Source organism: Tenrec ecaudatus, chromosome 1 (assembly GCF_050624435.1).
Source record: "Tenrec ecaudatus isolate mTenEca1 chromosome 1, mTenEca1.hap1, whole genome shotgun sequence".
Lineage (NCBI taxonomy): Eukaryota > Metazoa > Chordata > Mammalia > Afrosoricida > Tenrecidae > Tenrec > Tenrec ecaudatus.
In genome coordinates, this window is record NC_134530.1 from 184,185,456 (window position 1) to 184,206,508 (window position 21,053).

Sequence of the window (21,053 nt, forward strand, 5' to 3'; positions counted from 1 at the left end):
CCACTCCCCACCCCCCACCCCCCCACCACTCCCCACCACCCACCAACCCCCACCACCACCCCCCACCCACCCCCACCCCCACCACCCCCTGCTGACAAGCTGCTCAAGAGAGAAAAAAGACTGGTGGTGGGCTCTGGATCCCACCTTTTTAGTTGCTATGCTGGGGGCGTGGTCGATGATCCTGGTTGACCCCATTGGCTGAATTGAATTCACCTAGCCCAGGTGGGCCAATCCACTTGTCATGTCCACCTAGATGTACCACCCCTTCCTGGCCAGAAGCTTGAACCTCTGAGCATGTGCAATGGACACCCTAGTCCCTGCGCTAGCTACCTAACAGAAGCGGGGTGGGAGGAGGGCAGGGATAGTTTTCAGCCCTGTCTTGGACTTTCTTTTCTTGTTTAATCATTTTATTGGGTTTTTTTACAGCTCTTATCACCATACATAAATATATTGTATCAAGCACATTTGTACATATGTTGCCATCGTCATTTTCAAAACAGTTTCTTTCTACTTGAGCCCTTTGATAGTTTGTAATTTTTTTCATGTCTAACACTGACCACTGTCTCCCTTCACCCACTTTTCTGTAGTCCATCTCCTTGGGGCTCTGACTTTCAAGAGCTCTGCCATTAGTCCTGGTCCCGTTTAATGAGCTTGCATTAATATCGAAAGCTAACAGGCGTAGGCGGGGGAAAGGAATGAAGGCGAGGTATATAAAACAAGACTGACTGATACCAATAACTGTGAATTAATTGTACTTTGGGGCTCATTCTACTTTGGGGAATGTTTAAATGGTTTCACAATAAAAACTAAAAAGTAACAAATTGTGCAGCAAAGTGCCTAGACTCTCCCATCCCTGAGATCTGAGTAAAATCTGGAGAATCAAGGGAACTTCTGAGAGAAATAGAGAACTTAACTGCCAGAGAATTCCTACCAGGCAGTCCAGGGCCAGGGAGGTGAAGGCACAAGAGGTGTTTGTGCTTGCTTCCGGGGAAAGCTCCTGATGGTGGGAAAGTGGAGAGAAGTGGCCCCGCACCTGCAGGAGGCAGCAACAGCAGCAGAATGAAAGCGGTCTCTAGGCCAGTGGTTCGCAACCTCCCTTGATACAGTTCCTCATGTGGCGGTGACCCCCAGCCACAAAGTTATTTTCGTTGCTACTTCATCACTGTCATTTTGCTCCTGTTATGAATCGGGTGACCCTGTGAAAGGGTCCTTCAACCCCCCCCAAAGGGGTCGCGACCCACAGGTTGAGAACCATTTGTCTAGGATGAGAGGACTGTTTCCTAAGGTGTCAGCAAGCTCCCGAGAAGTTGATCCTGGAACAAGCTAGGAAAAGCTGCAGGCCTGGCAAGTCTGATCATCCAAGCACAGAGGAAGCCCAGCTTCAAAGTGACGATGGAGATATATTAGGCAGCAGAAGATGCTGGGATCTGCACTAGTGACAAGAAATGGACTCTGACTGACGCGTTCTTCTACTGTGCCAGCACTCCCTGCGAGCCCCTGACTCTCATCCTTCCCTGGCACAGATGTCACCTTGAGGAGAATCTACCAACAACACACCCAGGGCTCGGAGTCTCAGGTGAACTGACAAGGTGGAAGGCTTCTGATTGCGAGACTCCATGGCAGTGCAAGGTAGAAGCCCAGTTCAGTGATACAAGAAAATAATGCTGTACAGATTGATCCCCTGTGGTTGTGGGATTTACACCTATGGCCAAAGGGGAGCATGGAAGTGAAGCTTGTGTGGAGAGAGGGGGAGTCGGGGTAAGATGAAATGGTCGTTCTGGGAGGGTCAAGGATCCCAGGGGGCAGGAGTGTGAAGGTTTGGATTCCAGGACTTTGTTTGATGTCCTATCCTGGGCAGTACTTCAAAAACCAGGCTCAGCATCTCAGTCACACACACACACACACACACACACACACACACACACACACACCCCACCCCATCCCACCCCCCTAGCCTTTACAATCACATTTCCCAAGCTGAAGTCATTCTCCGATGGCTCAAATGCACATTCCTCTTTTGTGCAAAGAATCTACTGAGTTCAAAGATAGATTTTTATAAGATAATTTTATTCCACAGCCATGTATTATAGAATACTCAACTGGGCCCTCCCGGGAGCATTAGAAGCCAAATATAATAAACTCATCTTAAGTACTTGGATTTATTATTATTATTTTTTTAATCTGTGATCCTTCACAAAGCAATAGCAGTCAGCTGCGCCTGGGGAAGAAGAGCCAGGGAAATTCTTTAGCATGACAGTGTAACCGAGAATGGGGACAATGTCCATGCATTGGTTTAAAGATAGTGCTGAAGTTCTTGGATGTTTTACTGGACCACAAGAGTGGTTTCTCTTCTGTTCCTGTGTTGTGTCTTTCTGTCAGCACTTCCATAGCACAAGCGAGAAGCTCCGGGGATGCCCTGGATTCCTGGCAGGGCAGCCTGCCTTTCCCAAACTCTTTTCCACACAGGCCCTTCTTCAGCCATTGAGGGCCACTTAGTAAAAGCTCTGTGGTTTTCATGAAGAAACAACTAGCTATTATATAGCATTTCCCTCAACGCACTAGAAGATTTAAATTGTTTCAGTTCAACGTCTGCTTCAAAGCGGGTGGAAGAAAAGACTAGCTAGTATGATAGGAGACGGTCTACACGCCCAGAAGGCGATTCTTAGAAGGCAGTCCTGCACGACGACAGTGCACCCTCTTGCGGGTTGATGAAAGCTTCGGAAGCCCAGAACAGCAGGATGGGGGTTGGATGGCCTGCTTCCCCCCCAGCCTCTGAACGCCATCTCCTTGGGCCTTTCCTGGTCCATCCTGGGGGCTCTTCACAGGGCAGCGAGCCTGACGTCATAGGTGACCATGTTGAAGTTGTCCCAGGCAAAGAGCTTCCTCTCCCGGGGGTTGTAGTCAACCATGCTGCTGTACTGGTACTGGTTCTTGAACGGGATGCTCAGGGCCTTGCTACCGCCCGAGCCCGTGTCGTAGGCAAAGTTGACCGTGGCGTCAGCTGACGAGTAGCTGCTGACGGTGTACAAGGTGCCACAGATGACGAAGGCGTTGGCGACCGATCGCTTGCGGATGTTCGTCTCCCAGCTCTGCTCCAGCTCCAGGCTCTCCGGGTTCAGCTTGGAAAGGACAATGGCGCCTTTGGCATCCTCCGTGCTGTAGATGGCCCAGAGACCCGACTCATCCACCGCCAGGTCAATGTCTGTGTAGCCGCCCCAGGAGTATGGGAACTGCCCGTGGTAGCCGGCTCCAGGGAGGTCCTTCTGGGCCCGCACGGTCTCGGTGCTCAGCTCGTACCGGATCACGGCCCGGGAGCCGGCCCGCTGGAAATAGAGGCTGCCCGCCAGCACCGCAGCGCCCGTGCTCTCCAGGGGTGTGGGCAGCACGTGCACTTTGGAAGGGTGGCCCCGCGCGAACTGGCTGATGCGGTCGTACTCAAACACCTGGCGGATGTCGGTGCCCACCGTGTCCACTCTCCATGTCGTCTCCTGCGTGTAAGGGTAGCGGGGCTTGGGGTCTCGCATCCACACGCCGTACTTGCCATTGATGGCTTCAGCTGTTCTCACGGTGACAGGCTCTCCTATCCAAACCAGCTCTCCACATCCTGGTGAAGTGGGGGGGGGGGGGGGAAGGGGTGGAAACAATTTATCTCTAGAGTACATATGTGTGTGTGTGTGTGTGTGTCCACAGTCTTCCAAATTACAGAGCGATAACACCAATGCATGGCAGAACCAGGAGAAACCAAGAACCCCTTCTAGGTTTAAATACAATTTTTGCCACCAATGGTGGTGTGACTTTCAAAACTTACTTGGCTCTCTAAGGCTTGCTTTTCTCGTTTGTGAAGGGAGCTAAGAATAACATTTATGGCCTTCTGGCTGTTGTAAGGATTCCTTGTGATTATAGGAGGGGGTTCAAAAAGTCCGTGGAAAAATCGAATGAAAAGATCATGGCATTTCTCAGTGGACTTTTGAAAGCCCCTCACAATGATCAATAGCAGGCCCTAGTGGTTCAGTGGTAGACGCCTCATGCTCCATGTGGGAGACCAGGGCTCTATGTGGAAAGACCTGGCATGATTCTTCTGAGGAAAACTGACCTGTGGAAACCTCATGGCTATCAGAGGAACACCATCTGATCTGGTGTTGGAATATGAGCCCCTCAGATCAGAAAGCATTAAAAATATAGATGGAAAAGGGCTATGTCCTCAAAATAGAGTTGGCATTAATGGTGAGGGTAGAGCAAAGCTATGGGGCCTTTATTTGCTGATGTGGCATGGCTCAGAATTAGAAGGAAATGCTGTAAACAATCCAGTAGTAATCCGAATGTGCAATGTACAAAGTATGAATCAGGGAAGAATTGAAGTCATGAAAAACGGAGTAGAAAGCATAAAGATTTGATGGCCTAGTGAGCCGAAGGGGATGGGCATTTTGCATCAGACCTTCTTCCAGTTTTCCATGCCCAGAATGACAAGTTAAAAGGGGGTGGGGAGTGATGAAATCCCCGAGGAATACAAAAAATAGACTTTGGAGACAGAGTGTGGCACCCCATCACTCGAAAACCCTTATAAAGCCCAACAAACAGACCTGGAACTATTTATAGGCTTTTCCATTTTTGTCAGAGGCTTTCTTTTTGTTAGTATTTTGTTGGTCTTGACTTCCTTTGTTGTTTTCTGTGGCTTTGCCTGGTTTTGGCACTTATTAATGTCTCTGCTTGTCTATCTAGATAAGATAGGTGAGATAAACAATTTGGCAATAAAAAGAACGGGACCTGTGGTGCTGGGGGGATGTGGGAGAAATGAAGGGGGTGCGGGCACCAACCCAGGGACAAAGGAACTATAAGTGAACTAAAATCAATAGCGAGAAGGGCTTAGGATGCCTAGTGGGGTTCAATCAAGGGCAATGTAGCAGTGAGGAATTACTAAACCTGAGGGAAGGTCGAACATGATGGTGGGACTAGAGGAAAGTAAAGGGAAATAGAGGAAAGAACCAGGAGGCAAAAGACATTTATAGAGGTCTAAATATTGGCATGTACATATGTAGAAATATTTATATAGGACAAGAGGGGAACAGAACTATGTACTAATATCTATATATATATATTAAGAATTAAGGTTGCAGGTGGACATTGGGCCACAACTCAAGTACTCCATCAACACAAGAACACTTTGTTCTAATACTCCTGCATTCTGTAATGCTCACCTCCCTGACACGATCACTGAAGACAAAATGGGTGCATAAGCAAATGTGAAGAAAGCTGATGGTGCCTGGCTATCAAAAGAAATAGCGTCTGGGGTCTTAATTGAAAAATCGAAAGAAAAAAATGAAAACAAAATCCAATGCCATCAAATGAATCCTGACTCATAGAGAGCCTGCATAGTGTTTCCAAGGCCTGCTAGATTTTATGGGAGTTTCAAGGCGGTGACTTACTGAACATGTCTCATAGCCAAATTCATTACTCCTACCAAAAAAATGCAAGAAAATACTTTGTAAAATAACACTGTTGTGATTTTATTGCTCTCATTGCAATTTTCAATTATGTTTTTGGTTTCTAATGGAACTAGAGGTTAGGAATAGAGAGATAACAAAGAGGATGGCAGCATATAATGTCGTTCCCAATTCAGCATTGGAAAACATAAGGCTGAGCACCACACTTCTAAGCACTGGCCTTGTGTTTGTGGGTCCTGGGAAGGAGGCTATTTAGATTGTGGGAAGGGGAGAGCTAACAAAATTGAAGTTAAGAAACAAGCAGGTCTGTGTCATGACAAGCCACAGCCTTTGATGTGGTAGCCAAAAGCACTTGATAGCAAAATCTAAGGTAGGATCAGAGGAAAATTGCAAGTCCATGAGAGCCTTGAATGTATCCCACCCAAATTTAGAAACCATCTCAAGAATAGATTTTATGCACTGATCACTAATGACCAGAGACCAGATGAGTTGTGTGACGTTATCAAGGACATCATGCACATAGAAAGGAAAAGGTCGTTAAAAAGACAGGAAAGAAGTAACAAAGCCCACATGGAAGAAACATACCAGCCTATGTGATCACGAGGTGTCGAAGGGATCAGTTATAAGACATCAAAGAACAAAAATCATATCATTGTGTGCTCACCTCCCCGATATGATTGCTGAAGACAAATGAGTGCATAAGCAAATGTGAAGAAAGCTGATGGTGCCCGGCATCTGGGGTCTTAAAGGTAAACACGCAGCCATCTAGCTCAGAAGCAACAAAGCCCACATGGAAGAAGCACACCAGCCTGTGTGATCACGAAGCATCAAAGGGATCAGGTATCAGGGATCAAAGAACAAAAAATCATATCATTGTGAATGAGGGGGAGTGCGGATTGGGGACCCAAGACCCATCTGTAGGCAACTGGACATCCCCTTACAGAAGGGTTGCGGGGAGGAGATGAGTCAGTCAGGATGCAGTGTAGCAATGATGAAACATACAACTTTCCTCTAGTTCCTAAATGCTCCCCCCGCACCGACTATCATAATCCCAATTCTACCTTACAAATTCAGTTAGACCAGAGGATGTACACTGGTATAGATAGGAACTGGGAACATAGGGAATCCAGGATGGATGATCCCTTCAGGACCAGTGGTGAGAATGGCAATACTGGGAGGGTGGAGGGAAAGTGGGGTGGAAAGGGGAGACTAATTATAGGGATCTACATATAACCTCCTCCCTGGGGGATGGACAACAGTAAAGTGGGTGAAGGGAGACATCGGACAGTGTAAGATATGACAAAATAATAATTTATAAATTATCAAGGGTTCAGGAGGGAGCGGGGAGTAGCGAGGAAGGGGAAAAATGAGCCGATGCCAAGGGCTTAAGTGAAGAGCAAATTTTTTGAGAATGATGAGGGCAACGAAGGTGCAATTGTACTTTATACAATTGATGTATGTATGGATTGTGATGAGTTATATGAGCCCCAATAAATGATTAAAAATAAAAAGGAAAGAAAGAAAACAAAATGGATGCCAGAAGAGACTCTGAAACTTGCTCTAGGGTGTAGAACTGCTGAAATAAAAGAAAGGATGAAGCAAAGAATTGACCAGATGATTTCAGAGAGTAGTTTGGGAAGACAATGTATTACAATGAACGGTGAGAAGACTTGGAGGTAGAGAACCAAAAGGGAAGGATACACTCAGCATTTCTCGAACTAAAAGAATGTAATGGAAAATTCAAGCCTTGATTTGCAAAATTGAAGAACCCCTGGGCAAAATATTGCATAAAGCAGGGGGCATCAAAATATGATAGAAGGGATACAAACAACGCTGCACCAAAAAGAATCGGTCCCTATTCAAGTATGGACCAACGGCGCTGGAGGATGAAGAGCAAGCTTCACTGAAGGCGCTATCATTAGAATACCACTTGAGATGTTTCAACAGATGCCGTGCTGGAAACATTCACTCGTTGGTGCCGTGCCCTGTGGAAGACCTGGCCAACCAACTGGCAGACAGCCATATTCATGCCCATCCTAAAGAAAGGAGATCCAAAAGAATGCAGAAATTGTTGGAGAATCGCATTAATATCACAGGCAAGGAGAATTTCGCTGAAGGTAATTTCAAACTGCCCAGCAGCACATCAGCAGGGAGCTGCCGGAAAACTGAAGCCAGATTTCAACAAAGATGCGGAACAAGGGGTATCACTGATGATGTCAGCGAATACCAGACACAGGACATATTTGTTTTATTAACTATGCAAAAGCATTAGACTGTTTAGATCATAACAAACTGCGGCTAACATTTCAAGGAATGGGAATTTTAGAGCTCTTCATTGTGCTCGTGTGGACCCCTACACGGATCAAGAGGCGTTTAGACAGACAGAGCAGGGGATTGTGTGTGCTTTAAAATCAGGAAGGTGTGTGTCAGGGCTGTATCCTCTCGCCGTCTTTATTCAATCCGCCAATGGTGGAGAATCGCTGCCCAGGCTCAGCGGATCCTTTTGTGAGCGTGGGAGAACCCCCTCCTCCTATGCATGGCCCTCAGTGCTAGTGAGAACTGTCAGTGATGCCAACAGCTACAGTTTCTGGAGTCACGCTCTTAGTTCTAAAGTCAGACTCTAAGGAAATATTTTGGATAAGGACAAATTGTACTTTTTGTAAATGTCCAGAGTTCAGAAAAGACACCCTTTGTTATAGACTGTGAGCACAAATGTAGATTTAATCCTTGGATAGAGATGAACTACTAAAAATGTAATTTTCTGAAATAATTAATTCTATATCACAAGGGGGTGAAAAGCAAAAACAAAACCCCGCATCTCTCATCTTCCTTCAGAGTCCCAGTGTAGTGCAAATGGTTAACATGGTTGGAGGTTCATGTCTACCTAGAGGTGAGCCAGAAGTAAGGCTTGGTGATCTACTTCAAAAAAAAAAAAAGACAAACAGCCATTTCAAACCTTATTTAGCACAGTTATACTCTGACTCATGGGGTCACCCTGAGTAGGAGCCCACTCATGGGCAACAGGGGGTTTGATCACCCCCCAGGGCAGCCCCCCCCCCAGCTTCCAACTACTGGGGATAAGGCAGCACTCTGTTAGGGAAGACCAAGACTTGCTTCTTACTCGCTCCAGGAAAAGAGCAAAGAGGAGTTACTGGTCCTCTCCCTCTGCACCCCGGGAAGTTACTTGCCTGCTCTCCTGGATGGCTGACCAACCCCAAACATGAAACTAAATCTGCATACAGACCACATGGACACAGACAAGGAGGAAATCTAACATCATACCAGTGTTTCTCTCTTCATTCCTGAGATGACCGGATGGATGCTCCTTCGGGATCCGAGAAGCAGAAACCTCAGTTAATTCTGACTTCAGTTCTTGGAAGCCCAAATTCCATTTAGATACTGTATTTAAAGCAAGAGACACAATGATACCATGAGAATTAACTCAGGGATTGACTATGCTGGAGATGGCATTGAACTAGTTTCCTAAAGATAGGATGTCTGAGATTTGCTTTAAGATTGTGGTGGGAGCCTGTGCGATCACAAGATGTCGAAGGGATCAGCTATCAGGCATCATCAGAACAAAAAAATCATATCAGTGTGAATGAGGGGGAGTGTGGATTGGAGACCCAAAGCCCATCTGTAGGCAATTGGACATCCCCTTACAGAAGGGTTGCGGTGAGGAGACAAGCCAGTCATGGTGCAGTGTAGCAATGATAAAACATACAACTTTCCTCTAGTTCCTAAATGCTCCTCTTCCCCCACCCCCCTAACTATCATGATCCCAATTCTACCTTACAAATCCTACTAGACCAGAGGAAGTACACTGGTACAGATAGGAACTGGAAACACAGGGAATACAGGACAGATGATCCCTTCAGGACCAGTGGTGAGAGTGGCAATACCGGGAGGGGAGAGGGAGGGTGGGATGGAAAGGGGGAACCGATTACAAGGATCTACATATAACCTCCTCTCTGGGGGACAGACAACAGAAAAGTGGGTGGAGGGAGACATCAAACAGTGTAAAATATGACAAAATAATAATTTTTAAATTATCAAGGATTCATGAGGGAGCGGGGAGCGGGTATAGAGGGGGAAAAATGAGGACCTGATGCCATGGACTTAAGTGGAGAGCAAATGTTTTGAGAATAATGAGAGCAATGAATGTACAAATGTGCTTTACACAATTGATGTATGTATGGACTGTGATAAGAGTTGTATGAGCCCCTAATAAAATGATTAACAACAACAAAAAGATTGTGGTGGGAGGAGACAGCAGAGGGAGAGACAGGTAAACTGAGATCGGACTACTTTGACCGTTGGTGAAGCTGGGTGATGTGTACCTTGGGGTGTGTTCAACTTTCTACATTTATAACGATGTGAAAATTTCCATAATAAAAAGCAAAAGAGATTAAATGTATGCCTAGTAGCAGAGTAAAAATACACGAGCCAGCTTATACACAACTGAAATAGCTGCTTCCAGTAGGGCTCACTGCGGAGGGAGCAGGTGTGAAGTTTTAGGGCTTTGGGAAGGTCCTTGGGTCTTCTCAGTTGCCTGAAATTCAATAATTAACAATTCCCTGCTTGGAGAAAAAATGTGTATTGTTCACTCCTTTGTCGTAATGCAAATGTTCCTGTAAGAAGTAAGCACCTCAAACTTGATCTCCTCCATTAGTATTTTCCGCTAGGCCTTTTCTGGGGGTCAGTATTGAAGAAGGAAGAGAGAGTGTGTGCACGGTTTCGGCAGGGAGGTAGACAAGGTTTGGCCCACAGAGAAGGGAAAGAGGGCAGACGGGGAGATGAGGGTGCATCTCCATTTGCTTGGGATTGTGGTCATCCAGCAATCTCCGGAGACAGGGATGGAGCAAGCAGGCTCAGCCTTTTCCCTGTTGGTGCTCAGCCTCACAGTAACCAGTAGTACTGGTGATGTAGACCTACTTGCGTTACTTAATATATTCGCCCAAATACAATGTCTATGGATGTTTTATAACTTGCTGCATTGCTCAGAGGCAAATAGGTTGGATGTGCATGTTACCTGGAAAAGGCCCATAACTGTGAGCATCTTCTGTGATTTAGAATGGTAGGCTGACTACTATCTCAGTAGTCAACAGAGGCACCCGGAGACTGGTCTATGGTATAAAGAACCTGAATGTTCTGTTTGCTTGCTCATAGTCAATCATTGTTTGCCCGTGTTTACCCTGAAATCAGAGTTAAGGTGAAAGCACCTCTACATGCCTCCCCAAAGTGTAAATCCCAAAGTAGAGTTGTTTGTTTCTTCTCTATGCATTCTGATTTCAAACAGGTGGCCATCAAGACACCTTGCTTTGCCATCAGTCTCCTAGCTGGTGACCTCATAAATCTTTCTTCCTCTAACTTGGGTGGAGTGAATAGCTGTGCTGCTCCTGAGTATGAATTCGTAGTAACAGTGTCTCAGGATTCCCAAGCCGAAGTCCTCCCTGTGACCAATACTGTGCTCCAACACAGCCCAGAGGAGACCAGGAAGACATTGTCTACCTTCTGTTTGCTCCTCTCACCTAAATTTACCCTCAGGCACAGGGAAATTCTCAATCCTTCTAAATCAGTGGTTCTCAAACTTCCTAATGCCACGACCCTTTAATACAGTTTCTCATGTTGTGGTGGCCCCCCCTCAACCATAAAATTATGTTTGTAGCTACTTCATAACTGTAATTTTGCTACTGTGATGCATGGGGCTACCCCTGTGAAAAGGTTGCTTGACTCCCAAAGGGGCCGTGACCCACAGGTTGAGAACCACTGTTCCAATGGCCTGCAAGTCATCAATTTTATACTACTTGCTCTTTCACAGTCTCTGGAATTAGGGCACCTCCCTCTTAGTGTTTTAAATGCAATGAAACCTACTACTGTACACTCCATTCCAATGCCAAGAGCTCTTTTCCAGGTTGTAATATTTCTTTTTAAAAAACATCTTGATAGCAGAGGATGGTTTCGATGCATCAACCTCTGGGTTATGGACCCTGCCCCACTCTGCTATCTTCCAGGTTGTCATCTTAAAGGCAGAGTCAAATCACCCGCCTTTATGTCAGCAGCTGAGTGTCTAACCACCATGCCTCCAGAGCTCCCTTGTGGCAGTCAGCTTCTCTAGAGATCGCGGCCTCAGCCACCCTCTGAGGCAGTTCTAGTCTGTCCTGTCCGGTCCTTGGGTTCAGGATCAGCCTGACTGCAACAGGCACCTTTTAGTCTTGGTTTGTGAGTCCAGTAAGAGTGCCTGGGTGATGCAAAGGGCCAAACACTCCATTGTAAGCACACCCATTCAGAGGCGCTTATGAGGCCTGCTTCTGGCTAGTCGCCCAGCTGGAAACCCCCAGGAGAGCAGCGCTCCCCTGCACGCACACACGCACACGCCTGGCCTCACCCTGAGTTGGACCCAGCTTGATGGCAGCTGATGGGCTCTGTGTTTGCGAGCCGCGCAGGCCGTAGGTGGCAAGCACTCATTTCTCTGTTCCTCACAACTGTCGTGAAAGTGGGTATGAGGTTGCTGTTGGACAAATGAGACTGGGCACCAGACAGATTAGTAGCTTTTCCAAGATCACTCAACTGGTAACTAGTGGGGTTCGGGCCTGAACCCACGTCCACCAAAGGCTATGGCAGTTGTGAACCCTTCCGCTCTGTAGTGGGGAGGCTGTCTGTTATCAATCCATCGTCTCAGCTTCAAATACTAGCGGCCCCATGTTCTGTGTTAAGCTAGGTGTGAATCCTTTAAAGTGGGCACGATGCTGGGCTTTCTCGCTAGAGGGCGACAGTGGGAGGCTGCCGGAAGGAGAAGCATCCTGGGTGGGGGTCTGTGCAGGGCATGTGAAGATGTGCACAGGGATCGGGTCCAACAGGGGGTTGCTCTGGGACCTGGCAGCCTCAGCCGACTGATCACCCCTTTGTCAGGTAGCAAGATAGGGGGTTGTTCCTCTCCATGTCTAGGGGCCCCCAATAAGAAGTTAGAAGCCGATAAAGACTAAAGGGCTTGACCCTCTTGAGCCAATTTAGACCCAGAGCATGTGGGGTGGGGAGTGGGGGGCGAGGAGGGGGAAGGGACACCTAGGTGGGCTGTACACCTGGATTGGCCTAATCTAGGCCAGGGTGTTTAATTCAGCCAATGGCATCAACCAGTACCTTCGACCATGCCTCCCAGCCGCAGGCCCCAGAAGACTGGACCCAGGAGACTCACGGGCCCTCTTTTTCAGCGTCTCCTCCGCCTTCAGCTAGGCCTGCCGCAGTCTCTTTCTCTGGCCTCTGGCCTCAGGCCTCCAGGTGTGGGGGTGCAGTGCCATGGGGTGCCTGGGTTCAGTTACTGTCACACCTGAAACTGCTTCTATCCTTTATAAAAAACCACTTGGACCACAAACCAGGCTCCGTGTGAATTCTTTCTCTCCTGACGCCAAGAATCGAGGTATTTCTCATGCAAGCAATCTAATCCGCAGTGCATGATCCCCATCCTCTGAAGGTCAGCTGCTTGTGCTGGCCTCACCATGCTCCACAGACCCCACCTGGGCTCGAGGTCGCTAATCACCTGTTTCTGCCTGCACTCAAAAGGGTGGCATATTGCAACTCCTGACCAGCTTCTGCCTGGCCAAGCCAGGGGATTCTCTGCTATCTGACGGGCCAAACACACCTTCCCTATTGGAGCCCTCCCTGGGTAGTCTCCCTGAGCCAAGTGGTTGTTAATGCTGATGGGTCCCCTCCAGTGCATTCCGACTCCTGGCGACCATACTGAACAGGGGAGAATTGCCTCTGTCCAGCCTCCTAGGCTGCCATCTTGAAGCCAGCAGAACACCAGGCCTTTTCTCCTGAAGCGGCTGGTGGGTTGGAACCTCTCCATCACTACCATCTTTCCTTAGCAACCCAGCGCTTCACCGTTGCATCACCAAGCCCCTCCCCTAGAGAACCATGAAGAATTTACTTAGATCTTTCAGGCTCTGTGATCACAGCTAATAGTCCTTTATTTTAACCTTCCCCGCTGAACCTACAGGTAGAGCGGTTGGTTAAGTGCCAGACTACTAACCAAGAGGTAGGTGGTTCAGTTCTACCCAAGGTATCACAGAAGAAAGGCCTGGCTGTTTCCAAAAAGTCACAACCTTGGAAATCTTACAGAGTACTGTTCTGCCCTGCCCTGTCCTACAGGGTCACTACGCATCCCAATCAAATCAAAGGCATCTATCACCAATGACAACAATGGAGAATCCACCTGGAGTCAATCAATTCATGGGCAGTTGGTTCGGTTTTAAGGATTTTGCTTAACTTCCTGTGTGGTCTTTATCTCCTGATCAGACTCAGAACACTGGTGGTATCCAGGTTACACTTTGGACTGCAATCCTAAAGGTCAGCGGTTTGAAACCACCAGTTACTCCTTTAGTGAAAGATAGGGCTTTCTACTCCCATAATCAGTTATGTCTCGGAAACAGCAGGTCCTGAGTGCCAGGTTGCATCAGGCCCTCAGAATTCAAAGCAATTTAGCTCACACACTCTCCTTCACTCCTGTTTTTTTTTACAGGAACCACACCCTAAAAGCTTTTTTTCCCTTTTTTTTTTTTGGAGTAAATAAAGAACCAATGTAGAGGGTGGCTTCCAGAATGGCAAGAGGCCCGGTTGCCAGTTGACAGGTAGGCTGGATTATGAGTCTGGGTAGAATCAGCCAGGGGGCCCTGGCAACAGTCAGACTCTGAGTGGAGCTGGGTCCCACGAGGACAGAAGCCTGCAGAAGATGTAAAGGCAGGAGAGCAGTTGGACAAGGACCTGAACTGGGCCAGGGGGCATAGCTTCCTCAGTCGACTTTGCCATTTTCCAGATGTGTGGCTTTGCGCAGGTCACGCAGCCTCTCCGAACCTCCGTGTTCGCAGCTGTACCAGCTTTTAAAAGTTGTTTTGAGGATTACATAAGAAAGTACAAATGAAACAGTCCTCGGGAAAGAGGCGCCCAAACTAAAATTCCTGTGACTGTTTCAAAGTCACTCACGCTTGATTCTGAATATGGGAAATGACAAAAAGAGATCATAACATGTTCAGTAGTATATTGTATTAGGTGATTTTAAAATGTGAAGCCTTTTGTCTGGTTAGAATTCAGTCTTTCTGTGCTTAAAACATTCATGTCTGTTACCAAATTCTGGAAATTATACACTCTATCCTATCTTTCTAATTTATAGACTCTCATTCTAGTAAGCAAAACCTAGAACTTGAACTCATAACTTCTTAATATATTTTATAAACATCTTGGCCCAGGAAGAAAGGCCTGGCCAGCAGCCTTGTCCCGTGGTACATGGGGTTGCTATAAGTTGGGCCAGTGATTTTTGTAGTTTTTTTCCTATCGTTGCCTGAAAAGTTTGCTCAATATCACATAAATGAGGAGAATGGAGTAAAATAAAGGGGACAATATAGTCATAGACTGTCACAAAGCCTCATGGAAAGTGAAGGTTAGAAAACAAACTGCGGTCCTGGGTGCGTTCCACCAAGTGTGATTTCTAGAAGCAGCGTGTGTTATAGAAGCATGGTGTACAGATTGGGGGAACTAGGATGTACATGTGGGGGTGACTTACATGGGTCTGGCAATAACTGAGATTCAATCCTATATCGGATTTCCAAGGTTGTAAATCTTTGAGAGAAGGTCATCTCATCTTTCTCCCACAGAAGAGCTGATGGGTTTGAACTGCTGACCTTGCAGTTAGAGCCCAACACCTCTCTCAGTGACACTAGGGTTCTCTTTATCTCTATCTCTATATTCTCCAACATTTTATTTTGAAAATGTCCAAAGCAATAAGAAACTTGAAAGACTAGTACAATACACAGCCATTGTGTCATCCACCCAAAGGCCTCTGGGAAGAAAGGCCAGGGACCTTCCTAAAAGCCACAGCCTTGTGATCCCTGTGAGCAGTTTTACGCTGCCACATATGGTGTCACCACTACTTGGAACCAACTTGACAGCAATTATTTTTTTTGGTCCCTTTCACTTAGATTCAACAACTGTTCATTTTTTGTGTGTTTTGTTTTTTTAAATCATAGGAAACTTAAATGAACTGTATTGATTGAACTATGCCATGTATCATCTTTTTTATTATTAAAGCTATTGTTATATATTGTTTTCATTAGCAAACCATCCCAGGACAATGAATCATGTAGAGAAGAATGTTCAGAAAAGAAAATTCAGCGAGGATTTTTTACACTATGGTTTTACACAATAATTACAGCTCAACAATTGTTAGGACTGTGCCACATCCACTTTAACTTTCTCTCACTCGCTCTCTTCAGTCTTTCATAAACCTACCAGGGTTACTCATCGGGCTGCTAACCACAAGATTGGCAGTTGGAAACCACCAGCTTCTCCCTGGGAGAAAGAGGAGGCTTTCTACTCCTGTCAAGAGTTACAATCCTGGAAACCCCTTGGGGCAGTTCTAGCCTGCCCTGTAGGGTCACTCTGAGTAAGAATAAACTCAAAGGTAGTGTGTTTGAGTACTCCACTTGAAAGTGATTTGCAAACATTGCAACCCTTCACCCCATGAACTTGAACATCCGCAAAATATCATGTCTCACCCAAGAAATGGATGTGAATATAATATACAATCTAATAAGCAGTTTTTAATTCTAATTTTCCCAAATATCCCAAGCTTGTCCTTTGTAGCTTTTTATCTCCAATACAGAAACCAACCAAGGATCATGACCTGCCTTTGGCTACTGTATCTCTTTTTTGTGCGTGACCTGCCTTTGGCTACTGTATCTCCTTTTTGGTTCTCTGTTGAATTGACTCTGACTCTAACAACCCTACAGGGTAGAGCAGAATGGCCTCAGAGTTTTTCCCAGGCTGTAATCCTCACGGAAAGAGACTGCCTGAACTTTCTCCCCTGGACCTGCCGGGCAGGTTCCAGCCACCAGCCTTTGCTGAGCAGCTGCGTGCTTAGTCACTGCGCTACCAGGGGCTGTCCGGGGTCTTGATCCCCTTTAGTCTGGAGCAGGCCCTCCCCTCTTCTGCCTTGTTCTTTCTCGACATTGACATCTTTGAAGAGTCCAAACTAATTGCCCTACAGTAGGAACAACCATCTCTGAACAAATAGTCAAAAAGGGATTGTTTTTCAAGTTGGACAGTTGGTAACTTGGTGTGTATATGTATAAATCTATGTATATCCTTTCTGAAATATATATACATATATGTTCCCATTATGTTTTAGTTCCATTTTCCATGAACTCTTTGAAGCCCCCTCATACATCTATGTATCTTGCCCACTTCATTTCCATCAACTGTGAAGATTTGTTGTGGACAGCTTCAAGAATTTGGAATTAGTGGCCTAAAGAAATGGATCACAAATAACTAATAAATTCACAATAATAACAGGATCAGAAATCAAGCTAAATACTCAACACTTCGGGAAAGGGGTAGCTTTGCCTTTCCTTCTTCTGCCTGAGCTCAGTGAGTGTAAGCAGGTCAGCTGCCGCTGTGGGAGAAGCAGTGGACTGCTCCCTGCAAGGTCAGCTGTTCGAAACCATCAGTGGCTCCATGGGAGAAAAACGAGGCTGCCTGCTCCTGTAAAAAATATTCAGCCTTGGAAACGCTAGAGCGGGTCACGATGCTCGGGATCGATCCGGTGGCAGTTTGGTGCTGGGTGTGCAGTCTGGAGGAGAGAGGAGGGCAAGAAGGGTGGGTCTGTGGCCTCTCTACATGGTCGCCACACACCATGTCATCTGCAGGACTCAGGATCCCTTCTCCCCAGATCCTTGCCTTCCCTGGAGCCTTGTGGTGTGTCCTGAGAGGCATCTGGGGCCTGGGGCCACTGGCTCCTTCTCAGGCTTGCCACCTCCTGGCTGCTGGTTTCCAGCCTCCTGACCAGGTCCTCGTTCTCCTGCCTCAGGTGCCTCTTCTCTTCCTCCAGCACAGACTTGTCGCGCAGGAGGTTGCTATGGGCTGTCTCCAGCTCCCTGGCTTGCGTTTCCAGCTGGTCCCGCTCCCTGCACAGGGTGCCCAGTTCCCGCTGCATCTCTTGGTCATGGTCCTGGGTTCCAGCAGGCTGGGCCCCTGTCAGCTGCTGGAGCAAGTTCTCCAGAGAGTTGAGGCGGACCTTGGCCGCCTCCAGGTCGGCACGCTGGGCGCTGCTGTCTCTCTGCAGGTCCTGGATGGCGGACATGGCCTGGCCTGGCTCAGGGCAGCTGGACTCGTGGGAGCTGGCCACACTGAAGGTGTACTGGCAGCGGCCACTCTGGTCATTGGCCTTGAGGAGCTGGGCTGTCCTGGCGCCGGCACTCCATGGCACATAGGCCAGCAGAAGCAGCAGCTGGGCAGCTGGCATGGTGAGCCCTCAGCAGCAGAGAGGTGCACACAGGCCTCAGTGCCCAGGCTGGGCGAGGCTTCCTCTGGAAACTGCCGGCCGGCCGGCGAAGCGTCTGGAAGAGCGGTCCTGCTGGCCCACGCCGAGCTCCAGAGGGTTTTATACTTGCCGGGAGGCAGCCCTACGGGTGGGGCGAAAGTGGTTGGCCACGTGAGGCCGGGTGGGGCCGCACACACGGGGTTGGTTTCACACTGCTGGTAAAAAGTAACTGTTGGCAAGCCTGTTTTGAAATTCTTTAAAACAAGGATGTCGCATGACACCTTCCAGACACTCTTTACCATCCCTCCTGTAGCTCGAAGTCCAGTTTGGCAGGTCACACATGCCCACCTCGCCCAGGGTAGTCGCACTGGCATGCTGCTTCCCCATGAGATTTTCACTTACTCTGCACACTGTGCAGAGGGAACCGCTCTGTGCCTGGCACTGTGCTAGGAAGCAGGGGTAGAGACATGCCCGAGAAACAGCACAGCCCTGCAGCCACCACAAGAGATAGCAGGGTAGCTAGGACACAGGGACAACACTGCCCCCGCCTGCAGGGTGCCCGCAGTGCGCCTGCAGAGACTAGAAGGCAGAGTCCTTCCCGACTCACTTTCAGAGCAACTTATCTTTACTCTGGCATCTTAGGAACTGCTGTGAACGTTGTAACCTCTGGACTCACTCTTCCTGAACTGTGTGTGTGTGTTCCTATGTGTGTGTATAAACCATGAATCCCTTTGGTGAGACTTTTGGAATTGTCTCAGGAAAACAAAAAACAACTAATGTGTAAAGTAGTTCAAATCACAAAGGAAACAAGTTTCATTGAAATCTAATGCTGTAGCACATTAAAAACGAGAGCCAGCAGGGGAGTCTAAGTTTGAAGTAATATTGAGTGTAAAAGGTATTTCAGGATAGTGGCGACCACGGTAAGACAATGTGCAGACGTTCCTGTTATCTCCTGGAGCTGCTAATACTACTGTGGGCAGGGGCTATGTCATATTGGAGGAGATGCTTATTGAAATTTTTACTCAGAGCTGGTGAAAATAAAAATGTGATTCCCACCCCACCCCCGCCCATTCCCCAGGCAAACTCATGGACTTTCTGGACCCCCCAGGTTAAGAATCCCTGCTTTCTATTAATCAATTCCAAAAACGGAAAATCAAACAATAAATTAAAGCCACCAAGAACGAGAAAGTTCATACAAGTTAGTACATGTGTGGTAGCTTCTTTGGCCACTTGTAATGTTTGCATTTGAGCAAGTATATGTTGTCTGATTTCTGTGACGCTGCTGTGTCAGTTGGGCCCTGGCACACTCACGTTGATGGGTCCTAAAGTTAGACCTGAACTTAAGACGCTGTAGATTGGTGTCTGTTACAGCTGACTAGAGGGTACTATTCTCAGTTCCTGAAATCTGATAGTAAACATCACTGCAATAATTATATATATGTGTATATATATATATATATATATATATATATATATATATATATATATATATATATATATATATACACACACACAAGAATGAGGTTAGAATAAAAATGTTTTCTTCTAGGTTAGAATAACTAGGCTAGAATAATAATAATAATAATTATATATATATACATACCTATATATAGTGGTAAGCAAGAACTAGGTTAGAACAAGATGTTTTCTTGTGTTTAAAGGACTAAGATGTTTTCGACGTTGCCAACTATTTGAAGTAAAGGAGTTTCTGACCGAGAAAAGCATAAGGCGTCAAACTGAGTTCTGTTGCTTCTTTGCGACAGTCCCTGGACAAAGCGTCGACATGCTGGCCTGGGCTGAGATTCACGTCCACCAAGAGGTGTTGCAGAAGAAAGGCCTGGTAACCCACAGAGCAAAGTTCTGCTTGGACCTGTGCAGGGTCACCATATGCACGGTGACTGGTTACTCTTCTTTAAAGGAAGAACACAGGGCAAGGAGCCAGGCTCCTAACTTCCCTTGATATTGGTTTTGCTGCTGCCAAGTAACCCAACAATATATATTCTATGATTCTTAATAACTTTATAAAAAACGTTTCATTGACATATAATTCACATATCATACAACTCAGTGGTTTAATCATATGACAATAGGTGTGCGACCACCTCCACAATTAATTTCAGAATATTTTCTTCTTTCTTGTGCTCATTTATTAGCTCCCACGCCCCACAACCTCCTTCACCATGACCCTTACCAACTATTACTATTTACTGTCCCTAGAGATTTACCTGTGCTGGAGTTCATATACAGAAAAACATACAAAACAAGCAAACAAACAAAAATGAACCCAACAACAATAACAAAATAAAACAGAAAGACCTCAATTGGAAACAAAGCAGAAAATGTTAGCAATTAGAATAAATTTAAAAATGGGTCAAAAGGGAGAAATGCTAAGGTGTTAAAATTTAACCTGTATTAAGCCACTTTAAAAAAAATCATTTTATTGGGGGCTCTTACAGTCATAACATTTCATACATCAATTGTTTCAAGCATATTTGTACATACATTTCCATCATCATTTTCTTTCTTTTTTTACATTTTATTAGGGGCTCATACATCTCTTATCACAATCCACACATATACATACATCAATTGTATAAAGCACATCCGTACATTCTTTGCCCTAATCATTTTCAAAGCATTTGCTCTCCACTTAAGCCCCTTGCATCAGGTCCTCTTTTTTTCCCCCCTCCCTCCCTACTCCCCTTCCCTCATGAGCCCTTGATAATTTATAGATTGTTATTTTGTCATATCTTGCCCTATCCGGAGTCTCCCTTCCCCCCCTTCTCTGCCGTCCATCTCCCAGGGAGGAGGTCACATGTGGATCCTTTTAATCAGTTCCCCCTTTCCAACCCACTCACTCGCCACTTTTTAATGCACTCTGTCTTAGATAGGAAGGCTATTCACACCCCTGGTCAGTGGTCACAGGGCATTCACTGGAAGCTTCATCCACAGGGGGGCGGGCAGTGGGGTTTGCAAATGGATCTTAGGTCCTGTGTCTTTTTAAAAAATCATTTTATTAGGGGATCGTACAACTCTTATCACAAGCTTACATAAAGGGTCCTCCCAGTGCCCTTTTAAGGAGGCCCTGTCTTCCTCTTTCTTATTTCCCCACTATCCCCTCACTGTCCTCACTTCATCATATTCTTCCTCCTCCCTAAGCTGCAGGCCAGTTGAGGCTGTTGAGCTGTGTGTGGGGTGGGGGGGGGAGGCTGTTCAGGGTGAATGTTTAACAGCTTCTGGCCTTTTCCCTTGTTCCAGCCCAGCCTTCCAACACCAGGCAAAACCTCCTTCCCATCACTCTC

The 21,053-nt window shown here is 46.7% G+C and overlaps 1 protein-coding gene across 1 annotated transcript; it reads right to left on the reverse strand.

Moving 5' to 3' along the window:
• Window positions 1-2,759: 2,759 nt before the first annotated feature.
• MYOC (myocilin) lies at window positions 2,760-17,733 on the reverse strand. Its single transcript, XM_075540476.1, has 3 exons — window positions 17,169-17,733; window positions 8,724-8,840; window positions 2,760-3,604 (listed from the first exon to the last, which is right to left on the reverse strand). The coding sequence occupies exons 1-3, from the start codon at window positions 17,731-17,733 to the stop codon at window positions 2,820-2,822; spliced, it is 1,467 nt and encodes a 488-aa protein (XP_075396591.1). The 3' UTR covers window positions 2,760-2,819.
• Between the last annotated feature and the right edge of the window lie 3,320 nt (window positions 17,734-21,053).